Genomic DNA, 13,150 nt, shown 5'->3' on the forward strand with positions numbered 1-13,150 from the left:
CCCCCCCCCCCCCCCCAATTCATTTACTTTTAATTTCCTGTGAAAAATGTGTGGGGGGGTTTCGTCAATTTTCTGTATTCAAAATACTGTTTCCTTGGTGGTTGGGTGACTCCTTGCTCGTAGGTGTGTGATTTGATTTTACAGTGACTTGGATATTTTATAAAATGAAGTACAGCACTTTTTATAATGTAATAAAAAATATATATTCTCCACAGGAAGACATCCTCTCCATCTGGAACAAGACCGCAAATGACCAGCACACAACAGCACGCATAAGAGACACACTGCGGCGTGTGTTGAACCTGCCACCAAATACCATCATGGAGTACAAGACTCACAATGACAGCCTCAAGTAAGTACCTTCTGGTGCTCTCCATGCTGGCAGTTCCACGCTGCAGAAGTATGTGCCAAAGCAGACTTGCAACTCCTCAAGTAAGTTTATTCCATGGTTACTACCAACACGTGCCTTCTGACAGGCTGCCACTTCACTGCTTAAGCAGTGAGTTCCCCTGCACCTACCCTACCTTTTGTTATCTCTTCAAAACTACTCCACAGTGATTGTGGTGTTCTGGGAAGAGGATTAAACTCCTCCATCTCCCCAGTCTCAGGTTCCTTATCTGGCATCTTCTTTTAGAGCCTAATGCCCTGATTTAACGTAACTGGACTGGCCATATGCAGGGATATAGTTTACATTGTATGGACATGTAGTATACAATATGCTAATTTGTAATTTAAAGTACCTGTCTGTGCCAAACTAGGCACCTAGTTCATGCTAGGATAGCCCACAGTCGCAGAGCTGCACTGCAGATGTGTGTCATGTACGCATAGCATTTACAAGCTGATTCTATCAAGGCTCAGCCTACAGCAGATGCCCAAATCCAGAAATTCACACTGTGCTCAGTCCTGGGTATTTTTTCAAGTCTGTGCCCCAAAAACATTTTTGTGGTTCTGAGAACACCGAGGAGATTTTTATTGCACCCTCTGGCCATGGAATCTACTTTTCTCTTGGAATAGTGTGTAGTTGTCAACTGGGAATGTTCTGTGGCCTTTTGGCAGTGCTTTATTAAATCAAGTGCTTAAAGGCTGCTTGTGGTGGCCAAGATTTGGAATGCAGTTCAGTTTGCTGAATCGTAGACTGGATATGTTCCACTAACTGCTGATTGTGTCCTACTGTACTGGCTATTTGTGGTGTTCACAACTGGTAGTACAATGCTCTAGTGACTTGTGTTGGGTCCTGTTGAGGCTCCTGACTGATAGTGGTGTCTTATCGCAAACTGGAAATGTTATAGTGACTGCTGGCAGTGGCCGATTGTAGCCACCCAACATCTGGCAGCATATGCCCCGATAGTGGTGCTCATAAGTTTCGCACTGAGAATGCTATAGTGATGCTTGTGCGGTCTTGGTGTACCGGCTGCTTCTGGTGTTTGACTGGGAGTACAATCTCCTGTGTGTTGGACAGGAATGTTCTATTAACTGCTGATGGTACCTTATTGTACTGTCTACTAGTGGTGCTCACAACTGGAGGTACAAGGTTTTAGTGGCTGCTGGCGGTGTCTGTTGTGCCAGCTGACTGCCGGCGGGGTCCTTTTGTTCATACTGAATGTTCTAGTGACTGCTGGCAGTAGTAGATTGTAACCACCAACTACTGGCGGTGTACAGGCTGCTCTTGGTATCCACAAGTCGTAGGCTAGGAATGTTTTAGTATAGTGACTACTGGTGCGGTCCTGTTGGACTGACTACTTGTAGTCTTCAGAACTAAGAGTATGGTCTTCTGTTTCATAGTTTGAATGTTCTACTGACAGTGCCTTTACTGTACTGGCTGCTGGCGGTGTCCAGTTGTAGTGTTTGCTAATGGTGCCCATAAATGGGAGTACAATCTTTTGTTTCGTAGTCTGGGATTGACAACTGCTCATTCTGTCCTGTTGTATTGGCTGTTGGCACTGTACTGTTGTATCGGATGCTGGTACTGCCTGCTTGTGTCCTGTTGTGCCAGCTGCTAGGTATGTCCTACTGTACCACCGTCTGGTACTATCCAGTTGTACAGGCTGTGGGTGGTGTCTACGAATGAGAGTACAATGTTCTAGGGAACAGTGTTACTGATCAGAAAATGTCCTACGTCAGTGTGGTTGTAGACTGGCAGCATTTCCATCGCTGCTCTGCTTTTGTAGATTGCAAATGGTACATGTATTTGATTCTTTAATGATCTGTTCTGTGGACACCGGTTGACATGTAAACAGAGCAGCAGAGTTAATTCAAATCCTGTTCTGGATGATCTGATACAGCTCCATGTGCCCTGCATTCAGCTGAGACTAATGTTGCAAAGGGAAGCCTCCTACCGGGAGAATCGCAACTGAAAGCGGTCTGCTGAGATTCATTTATTTGCCACTTCTCACTGCATGCAAACAGTTGTACATAGGAAGGTGTCACAACTTCGAGAATTCTTCGATTTTACTAATTTCATTTCGATTGACCTAAGGGGAGCGCCATCAATGCAAACTGTATTGGCAGACAGTGGGGTTATGTCTGGTGCTTTCTCGTGAGCAATAAATGGGCAAACTTTAGTGTATTAAGGTAACCTCGTTTATGGCTAGTTCGTGCAGTGTTACCTTTTTATGTTGGCGTAGTTTGTGTAAGGAAGGACTACCCCCTCTTACAAGATGGCAAGGCACGGCAGTTACTGCAAGTTCACTGTACATTGTTAACAGCTGATGACTGTAGTGGCTGACTGTGCTTTCTGAAACCATCCCAGTTGTTGCATACTAGTTCAGAAATTCTATCCGCTTGGTTGGTTTCCCCTGGGCTAACACTGCAACTGTGTGACTGTTGTCAGAAAGGTCCACCTGGAAACACTAATTAGGGGTGGGGAATGGTGGAAAGGATCTTTTTCAATATAAAAAAAATGAATGAAATTAAAAAATAAACTTTCCATAGTCTTAGGTTACACGTATTTGAGCCTTTTGCCACCTAACCAGTTTGTTCTCGGGGTATGTTTAAAATGTGCAGTTTCCTGGTAACTAAACTCGTAGCAAACCTTAGCAACCATACCTGTATGGGTTGCTCCCCTTGCTTCTATGTAGAGGCTTAGTTGGCTCTAACCTATGTAGCCTTGATCACCTACTCCGTCCTCTGACCCACACCTACGCATGTACTCTCACTGCGCATGTGCCACACCCTCTGTAGGTTAAACTCTTCAATATTAGCTGAGTTTAGGGTCATCTGACTGATGAGCTGTGGTTTCCAGTCTGAGGCAGTCCTCTTGCCTTCATGCTTTTTGTGTGGAATGTGGAGGACTTGTGCCTCTCATTTGACTGTCCCTTCTCACACCAACTTCGCTGTGGGTGTCGCACAAGAAGACTGAAGCCTGTTAGATGTAGTGGCAGACCTCCTGTCCTTTCGCAGGTCCTATTGCTATATTTATGTCCAAATTCTCTAGCTTTGTGTCAAGAACTTTCAGTTCTATTAACTGAGGTGAGGATTATGCTTTATTCTTTCCAACAACCAATAAAAAGAAAGTTTTTTTAGCACACTACACAACCCAGAACACCCCCTTTTCATCACATGACCAACCATAGAGACGGACCTCTGTATAAGTTACTGACTGCAGAACACTTCTCTTTCTTTGCTCATGAGAGAGACAGTTAACAAAGAAAAACTCCACAAGTCCAAAATCTTTGAACAAGAAAAATAACTTCAGCTCTTACAAGAAAACCCATAGTGATAGCTAGTTTCTGGACGTAGGTCTAAATCCTAAACAGGAAATCCAGAGCAACTGTCCCCCATGTGGCTCACTGTCCCCCATGTGGCTCACTGTCCCCCATGTGGCTCCTTAAGAGAAAACCATGGGTTGTCTTCACCATTGGACCAATCCAAACCGCTGTTCACTTAAAGATCGATCCCAGGACCATCGCCGTAGTAGACCCATCCAACCACAGGATTCTTCCTTTCTTTTTCTGATTGTAACCGGGAAATCCAGAAAAAATTAAGAAACCATAATATCCACCATGATGTAAACAACCTTAATGCAGATGAAACTCTTATTAAAATGCATCTCAATATAGGGTGGGTTAACAAATATAATCTAATACACAAGAAGATCCCGTACTTAACTTATACAAAGAACTGCAATACGCCTTAGGGTGGAATAATCCTTGTCTCTGTGTCCTAACTAGAATTGAAAATTCTTTCATGTAAACTAGAAAATTTCTCATTCTATGTCAGGATCGGAGAGTCTGATAATTTTTATTTAAAGCTGATCCATCCCCACCAAAGAGACATCCGCAATGGGTTTGTAATGGAAAGCTTTGAAGGTTGACTACGTTGACCGGTCAGCCACCTTCATAATATCCTCCAATCAGACCCCTAAAGTAAAGGATTTAGATGCCATGGCTCCTCTGGCTGAATGCGATCAAAAAATGTAAATGTAAAATCCAGTTTCGTCGAGTATCCTTCAATCCATAGTGGCAGCCGCCACTGTGTTAAAAGGTTTCTGAAGAGCAGTGAGCACCTGTCCGCCAGGATCTCTCTTGAATTCATTTGTAGCCACTTCATACCCTTTTAAACATTGAACCACACACTATTTAAAGTTATGAGGAAATCCTGGATAAGAAACCGTTCTAATGTTAGTTTTAGTACGTCTAGAAATTGAGAAAGAAACCCCTTCTGGAGAAATATTCTGCCTGCCAAGTCGAGTGTTCTGCGTCTGCTACTCTGTTACTGGTATGGTCAGTAGGCAATCCTGGAGGCTGCCATTGAAACCAGAGAGTTAATCACCTGATTGACATACGCTTTAAAAGGATCGGAATCCCGTTCTGAACACCAGTGCACCCATCTTTTCCAAGCATAGGCATATCGTTTAAGGGTGCCAGATGCCTTTGCCTGATTAATGTAAAAGGTAGCGTGTGAAGAAATGCCTGGCATTTGCAAAGATGCCTGAAATTCTCCATGCTTATAAGCGTAACCTGCCCGTCAAGATCAATGGATGAGGGTTCCTCAACGGGTCCAGCAACAACTAGGAAATCTCAAGGTAGTTCCAGAGCTACAGGGAACCATGGTTGTGCCCTCCAGAGAGGACTCACCAAAATGATCTCCTCTTACAGCCAATGAACATGCGCCAAAACTGGCGGGGTTAGACTGAAGGGTGGGAAAGCATAACCCAGACGGTTGGACCAATCCTGCAGAAATGCATATGTGGCAGGTGCCTCTGGATCTGGTCTCCAACTGAAATACCTGGTTTACTGGGGATTCAGACTGAGGCGAATAAGTCCATTGATTATGTACCCCACCGATCAACCCAGTGAAACACTTGTGGATGCAGCTTCCAATCGCTGCAATCCAGAAAAGGCTGGAATTCCAGTCCGCCACCGAGTTCTTTGCTCACGGAAGATATTCCGCAATCACTGAAATCCGGTGCTGAAGTAAAAAATGCCAAAAATCCTTGACAATCTCAGTCAGTAGCCGTGATTTCAAACTACCCAGTTTGTTGGCATATCTCACTGCCGAGATGTTGTCCGTTCGCAGTAAAAATGCAACAATCCGTCCGAAAGGGTGAAAGGCTCTTAATCGCAAACGAGCCTCCTAGCAGCTCCAGTCCATTTATGTGGAGTTCCTTCTCCAACCAATGACCCCCTGTGGTCAGGGACCCACAACGGGCCACCCAGCCCCATCTGCTGGCATCCGACTCCAGGACAAAATGTCAAAAATCGCCCTGCTGTTCCAGGCATCCAAGTGTTTGAACCACCATGTCAGCTCTGCTCTGGCCTCCTCTGATTGGGGAATTTTCTTTGAGTACGGCAATCCCGTCTGGAGGTGCGAAATTTGAGTAGCTGAAGAGCTCTGTAGTGAAGTGGGCCCAGGGATATATCTTGGATAGAGAACGCCAGAAGGAGACATAATTCCTTCTTTATGCTGTGCACCTTCTGTGCAGGAAGAATGAACTGAGACCTCACTGAGTCTATCTGGAACCCCAGGAATTCCATCGTTTGAGACTAATTTATGCAAGATTTGACCTAGTTGGTCAGAAACCCCAGGTCCTGAAGCAACTGAACTGTCGAAGACAAGTGCGTGTTCGTCACCGCTGGGTCCTGCGCCAGGAAGATCAAATTGTCAAGGTAAGCAATCATCCTCACCCCCCAAGCGCGAAGAGGCTCCACCAGTAGTCTCAGCAATATGGTGAAGCACCATGGGGCCGAAGAGACTCAGGCGGGGAGAACCTGGAACTCGAAACATTGGTCAAACCAAAGCAACTGGAGAAATCGCTGGTGAGGAAAAATCAGAATTGTCAGTTAGGATGGTCCTTTTAGACCCAAAAGATGCCTATCTCTTACCCTCCCCCTCCTTTTGCAGAATATCTTTTAGAAAGTGGATCCTTTACATCTTGAAATGCCTGTAAACTACCCAGGAATTGAATTCTTAGGTTTAAGACTGGGCCGGATCCCCCTCTTTTTTGTCCACCAAGAATATGAGACTGATAAACCCCTGGGGGTGAGGGAAGGTACGGCATATTGCCCCCATGGATAGGAGAGATAGTATCTCGTCTGAAATAACCGCTTGGCCTCATCTGGAAAATTGGAGTTGGGAGGGAGGAGTTACCCGAGAGGGGTAGTGATTGAACTCAAGCTTAAAGCCCAGGACCGTCTCTAGAACCCCCACAGGTCTTTGGTTATCTCCTGCTGATTTGAAAGAAATTAGCGTATTCTGCTGACCAAAGTTACCTACGAATAAGGAATAATTCTATCCTGAAGAGGACGAATCTCGAGAGGTTCCTTGCTGACCTCTGCCACAATTTCTGTAGAAGTGTTGACATCCTCCCCAATAGTGGGTGGGTAGAAACTGCATTCGGGAGTTTGTCCCCAGTCATGGCCGCGGGATGAGGGATCACACAAGAGGCTCTGATAGAAACGGGCTGACGATCACCCTCGCATTAGTCCAGCCTGCCGAAAAGTTGTGTTGTGAAACACTTTCAACGACAATTGTGCTTTATCCATTGAATTGAACGTCGCCACGAAGTGGACAGGTCTTTAATAATGGAAGCTCCGACTAGAAGTCCCTGCACCACAGGGCCTACCTCTGATGAGGCTAGATCATTTAGTTGTGGGTCGGTCCTCATCAAAATAGAACGCTGGTGTTCTGTAGAAATCGCCACATTGGTATTTCCCAGTTGACAATTCCTCATTGAGCCCATCCTACCTGAATTCCAAGGTCTTTGCAAGTGGTCCAGTGACTTTCCCCTCTAATTCAGGTCTTGGGCACTATGCGCGCAGCCTGGCCTCACTTCCTGGTCAAACCTAATATGATCTTGAATATACTCCGCTACCTCCGGTGTGGCATCCAACTGGAGGAGCGCGAATGCTCGATTTCCTCTGGATTAAAACGTAGGACTTTAGGTGCTTTAGCGGTTTGAATCTGGGACTTCTCTGCCCGTTTCCGTTTACTCGGGCCTGGGCGATCTTCCTGATCGGAATCCGTCTTTGGGTCGAACGAGCCGTCTGAATCTGACTTGTCAGAGTGGTGCCCTACATCATGCCAGTTCTGGGTCTGCGAGGCACTATATCAGTGGTCCCCTCTGACTGTCTCCGACAGTTGTTCAAAGATGTCCGAATGGGGCTTTTCTTTTGTTTTACCCTTTGGAGTGTTAGTTTGGTCAGTTTGATGCTCGTCTGAAGGCGCAAGAGGGGGTAACCAGCCTTTTTGGCGAGCGAAGCTCTCAAAATGGTGGGTAAGGGGACCCAATGCATTCGCCAAGGCTTTATTTACCAATAACTGGACACTATTGTCCAAGGGCTCCACAAGGCTCGCTTCCAAAGAAGCGTCCTCGCCAAAATATTAGTCATCTTCATAGGTGTATGATTGAGCCAAATCTAATCAATCAGTGGTCCCGGGGGACTACTATTCAATCAGGCAGCCAAGGGCTACAATCGGGGGAGTGCACAACCCCAGTAGGCGGTAATACAGATTTTTAGAGCGTGGAGGGAGCCGCCGGCAGCCCTCTAGGCAGAGCTTGTGCAATTTGTTACAACCCTGTGTGCATCTGATTTCAATAGGGCGTGGGGGAGCATTAAGAGCACTTTGAAATGTATTGGGCACAAGTATTTAGATGTCGGATTGCTATTCTCTCTTTCTGGTCCTTCAAGAGAAAACACTGCCTCAGGGATAAAAAAAAATTCATCCGGCGCCGATCACTTCCATGTTTGAATGACACGCATGGAGATTGAGCCGACCGCGCGTGTGCTTTCCGTCTCAATGTGGGACTAGAAATAGGATTGCGTTTGCGGCCGCAGACCGCTCCCACTCCACAAAACGATCGCGCTCTAGTGCGCAGGGAAGGCAAGAACAGGCAGTGAAGCACAGCGCTAGCGCGACAGCGATAAGCAGCTCGTGAAGCGCGCTCACATTTGCAAGAGAATTAACACATGAATCATAAGACGGTAAAGGCACTTCACTGGCTGCAGGAGCAGCAAAGAAAGAGGAAGTGTTCTGCAGTCAGTAACTTACATAGAGGGCCGTCTCTATGGCTGGTCAAGTGATGAAAAGGGGGTGTATTGGGATGTGTAGTGATTTAATAAACTTTATTTTTATTGGCTGCTGGAAAGAATAAAGCATAGAAAGAGAAGCATAATCAGAGCCTCCGGTCCTAACACAGATTTAGTCTCAACTTCTGTCGATTTTTAAATTCTCCATTAAGAGCTGCCAGCAGCCAAGGGAAGGAGACCCAGGATGATTTGGCGATGTCCCACCACACTCTTCTGCCTCTCACTTCTTGGGCTGTACAGCAGTGTCATGGAGGACACAGAAGCATGCAGTGCGTTTCAGAAACTCTTGTTATTGCTCTGTCCCCCTTCCTGCATCTGTAGTCACTCGAGCAGATGCAGCTGGAGATGGGAGAGTCGAGGAGTCTGCCCACAAACTCATTGTAAATGAAAAGGTGCCGTGCTTAGGGGCAACTAAGTGCTGCCGATCTAGTCCAGGTGTGTACCACAGGGCAATGTGTGGGCTCATCGGTCTTGATTAGACAAAGGCAGGATGTTTCTCTTTCAGAGCTGCACAGAGATGAAGGCTTCACATACTACACGGATCTTGGTTTAGGATTAAGGTATGTGGCAAAGCCCGTTGCTTTCTCCATCTTAGCAACCAGAGTTTGAGGCATATGTTTCTGGTGATCAAGAGTGGGTCTAGCAGGCACTGCATCACCCAGTTGTGTTAATTCTAAAGTTTTCACCTCCCACTGAGAAGAGGCAGTGAGTAAATCCCTGGATCGGCGCCGGTCTATAATACCACCCATCTGCACCTGTTAAGTTTGACATTCACTTCTCCAGAGACCCTGGGTAGTATGTTGAAGTCCTTCACTGCTCTCTCTGTAAGTAATTGTGCTTGAATTTACCGTCACCCCTTCGTAAAATCACTGCCTCTTTAGCCTATGGCATATTTCATCACTCAGTTTTCGAAGAATATTAGAATAAAGGATTTGAACAAAGTTCCAACTTTTACAAAAGCAACTGCTCGTCTGTAAAGCTTGATATTCCCCTCGCCCACCACTCCTAATTCCTTGCAAATCTTTTCCACTTTAGTTTTCTCAACTTTGCCTTCCAAGATCTTCAGTCGAGCATTAGTTCTTGGAGCAGAGTAAGAACGGTGAACAAGCTCTGACCTAGCAGACCTACTGTTGTTGGATTTTTCTTTAAAAACCACGTTAGATAACACTTCTTAAGCTAGTTACTGTCTCCTCTTTGGTAGATCAAAGATTTAAGTAACTAAAAGGAGGAGTGAAACGCGATTTGTCAATGCATTGTTTGAGCCAGACTGGGAACCCTTTTGTGTGGGCAGATTTGTTTTTGGAAGGTTGTCCTATTTACAAACAAAAGTGAAAGTGCAGCTTTAAAGCTGGTAAGATGAGTTTACACAAGATGCTCCCTCTGTGGTGCACAATTTTGATACGTGTGGCATACTTTTTTAGTGGACTAGGGTCTCCGCATAAGTCCAATATCGGCTTTTCTGCCAAGTCTTCACTCGCTGCCCACAGGCTTCAGATTGTATACTAATTCACGGTATTTTCCACCAGTGTGTCCCAGTTTATCAAAAAATATTTGTATGTTTTTGGGAGGCGGCTTCTACAGCAGAAGGCATACTTTATATTTGTAGGTATAAGTGCAGATTTTCATTTTTTTTTTTTAACATAAACTTGCCTCTGGCTACATTTTAACAAGAATAAACGAGGAGCTGAAGTGGCGTCTAGCTCCTTTAAAAAAAAGTCTGAGGAATGTAGGTTCTTGAAACAACATGTTTTTACAACTGGTAATGATGTTCTTGTCTTATTCTTTCATTAAAAGCATTAACAATTAGACTTCAACAAAATATAAGTATGTTTTTTAAAGGAGTTTAGAACTAGAGCAAAGAGTTCCCTAGTCGCTATGTAAGATACATTCATAACTGACTGTGTCCGCTACAGCCCAGGCTGCCTGAATGTGCTGCATGTTGGCTCCTTCAGCACTACAATCCACAGGTCCGGTGATTGGCTCCTTCAGCACTATAATCCAGTGGTCAGGTGATTGGCTCCAGCAGCATTATGAACCATAGACCAGGTGATTGGCTCCAGCAGCATTATGAACCATAGACCAGGTGATTGGCTCCAGCAGCATTATGAACCACAGACCAGGTGATTGGCTCCAGCAGCATTATGAACCATAGACCAGGTGATTGGCTCCAGCAGCATTATGAACCATAGACCAGGTGATTGGCTCCAGCAGCATTATGAACCACAGACCAGGTGATTGGCTCCTGCAGTACTGTTATCCAAAGACAAGGTGTTAGGCTCCTTCAGCACTGTGATCCATAGATCAGGTGACTGGCTTCTGTAACACTATAATCCATAGATTAAATTGTGATTGGCTTCTGCAGCAATAAAATCCATAGATCAAGTGATAAACTCCTTCAGCACTTTGACCCATCCCTTGGCTATTGCAGAAGTATCTTCATAGTCATCTCATGTTGACTTGCTCCTTCAGCAGTCTTTCCTTTCTTGTGCTGATGGGCTCGTACTGCACTACCCTCATCCGCTGCTACGGTTCTTGATGTGAGTAGCTCCTGCAGCACGGGATAGTTTTCATGGACACTGGCCCCAGCAGCACTCTTACGCACAGCGGACCAACGGATGGTGACTAGCTCCATAGTTAACTAGCTACTGCAGCACTGTTTCCCCAAAAGCCCCTGGTGACTTGCGCCTGCAGCGCTGTCCCCCAAGATTGTCCGCTCACTGGGTCAACTCACTCCCACAGCACGGTTTCCCCAAAAGCCCATGGTGGCTTGCTCCTGCCTGCCGTACCCCCACTGTTGGCTTGTGGTGATGTGCTCCTTCAGCACTCTTACCCATGCAGGTGAGCCCCTGCTGCAGTACCTCCACATTGACAGTCCACCAAGTCACCTGCCGTCTCCGCACTTTTCACCACAGCACTTTCCGTGCAGCACTGTCCTGCAGCTCTGCCTCATCGTAGGTCCTGGTGACTTGCTTCTGCACCATAAAGTGCTATTTAGGTGTCTCCCGCTTGTGTGGTTGGTAATTCTGCAGCGGTGGATCTCTCGTACATTTTCGTGCTTGATTGCCTCCTCCTCCATGCTGAGATTCCCAGGTACATTTTAAGCAGTACTAAGTATTCATGCTGTGCATTGCACTGCAGAACTATCAGCACCACACCCCCCCAGTCAGTGATTGGTTGAACTCTGAGCTCCACTCTCCCAGTGGGCCGCATATGTCCTATTTTTCCTACACTTCTTGACCCTCAATCCCTGCACACCGCTGCTATTTTAATAGCTTTTAATGCCCAGAAATTATCGTCATCTGAAGAAAGTGGAGAAGTTTTCTAGCGCCAAGCTGCTCCAGTTGAACAGGAACAATTTTTGCTGCCGTTCGCACTGCCTGGAAACTACAATAGTGAGTCTTACCCAAAATACGGTGCTAAAGCCTGGGTAAGAGTAACTTTACGTTTTAACAATTCCAGATTACGCGTCACACTCTAGCAAAGGCAGGCGCAGAATTATTTATTCAGACCATTTGCTATGTATGGGCTGAAAAGATAAGCATATCTATTTGAAATATGTGAAGCTACCTCATAGAAGCCAGCCAAAACTTGCTATGCATTGTTGTCTAGATCTTCATGCCAGGAGTGACTGGTGCTGCTGCCATGAGCTTTCTTCCAACCTCTGTCTTTTGAGCATCCTGTTTACCGATCATGAGGGATCCAAAGCTGGAAAAAAACGAGTTGCCTGTAACTAAAGTATAATTGCTGTTTGAGATGATCGACTCTTATGCATCCCCACCGAATCTCTTCTTAGAGAAATTATTTTTCTTGATGCCTTACACACTTGCACATATCACATGAAGGCCATCGAGTGGAATTATTTTCAGAACGCCTCTGCCTCAGTGGCTGGAGTTTGCCACCAGATGGGGAAGTGGATATAAGCTTGTCACACTGTACTGCATCAACTCAAGTGAATACGACCTGCTGCTATCCCAAATGCCCCTGGATTCCCAGTCTGGCGACATACTAATCACAGCATGTGATTCTACGTAAGATACTACCACTTTAGAACTGTGGTTACAGGTGAGTATTTTTAATTAGGTAAGAGATTTCTAAAAATCAGTAAAGTGATCCAGGCCCCTATAGTTTAGGTGTGTTGTGATTGCCCTGATCCAGAGTTATTTTGCACTAACTCTTCAGGTAGTAAAGTTCCAAAATGAGACTATTTGTGGCCTCTATGTGATGTGGAAACAGCTTTTTTGAGGGTAATTTTAATAAGCATTTTTTTTTTTTAAGCAGTTCACATAAACATCTCCCCTTTCTTTTTGCCAAGCTGGTGCCACACAACATATTCCTGCCTTTATCATGCCCTATTTTTGTCTCCTCACAGCATCCTTTGGTGCTTAAAGTATACTAATATTGCAAGTTATTTGTGAGCTGCAGTTCAATTTAGAGCACCTTAGCTTTCCGTACAGTTTTTTTTTTTTTTCTTCACAAAACAACTCTTAAATTGTCTAGAAGCTAATGCTACCATTAGTAATGCCTGGTCTTTTAAGGAGGGATTGTTGAAAAACAATTGAGTTTTGCAAATTTTCCAAAATATTGCCTGTGGGCGAAAATTCCTGCAAAAAAGGTTTATGAAA

At 45.3% G+C, this 13,150-nt stretch overlaps 1 protein-coding gene across 2 annotated transcripts in view; it reads left to right on the forward strand.

The window, feature by feature from the left end:
• The window catches only part of LOC138266916 (eukaryotic translation initiation factor 4E type 2-like), a 68,548-nt gene that overhangs the window by 53,368 nt on the left and 2,030 nt on the right, over positions 1-13,150 (forward strand). For both annotated transcript variants that reach the window (XM_069215664.1, XM_069215666.1), the window contains exon 6: positions 216-352. In XM_069215664.1, the coding sequence (XP_069071765.1) occupies positions 216-352 (137 nt within the window). The remainder of the gene's footprint in view (positions 1-215; positions 353-13,150) is intronic.

The sequence above is a fragment of the Pleurodeles waltl genome, chromosome 12 (genome assembly GCF_031143425.1).
Source record: "Pleurodeles waltl isolate 20211129_DDA chromosome 12, aPleWal1.hap1.20221129, whole genome shotgun sequence".
NCBI classification, from domain to species: domain Eukaryota; kingdom Metazoa; phylum Chordata; class Amphibia; order Caudata; family Salamandridae; genus Pleurodeles; species Pleurodeles waltl.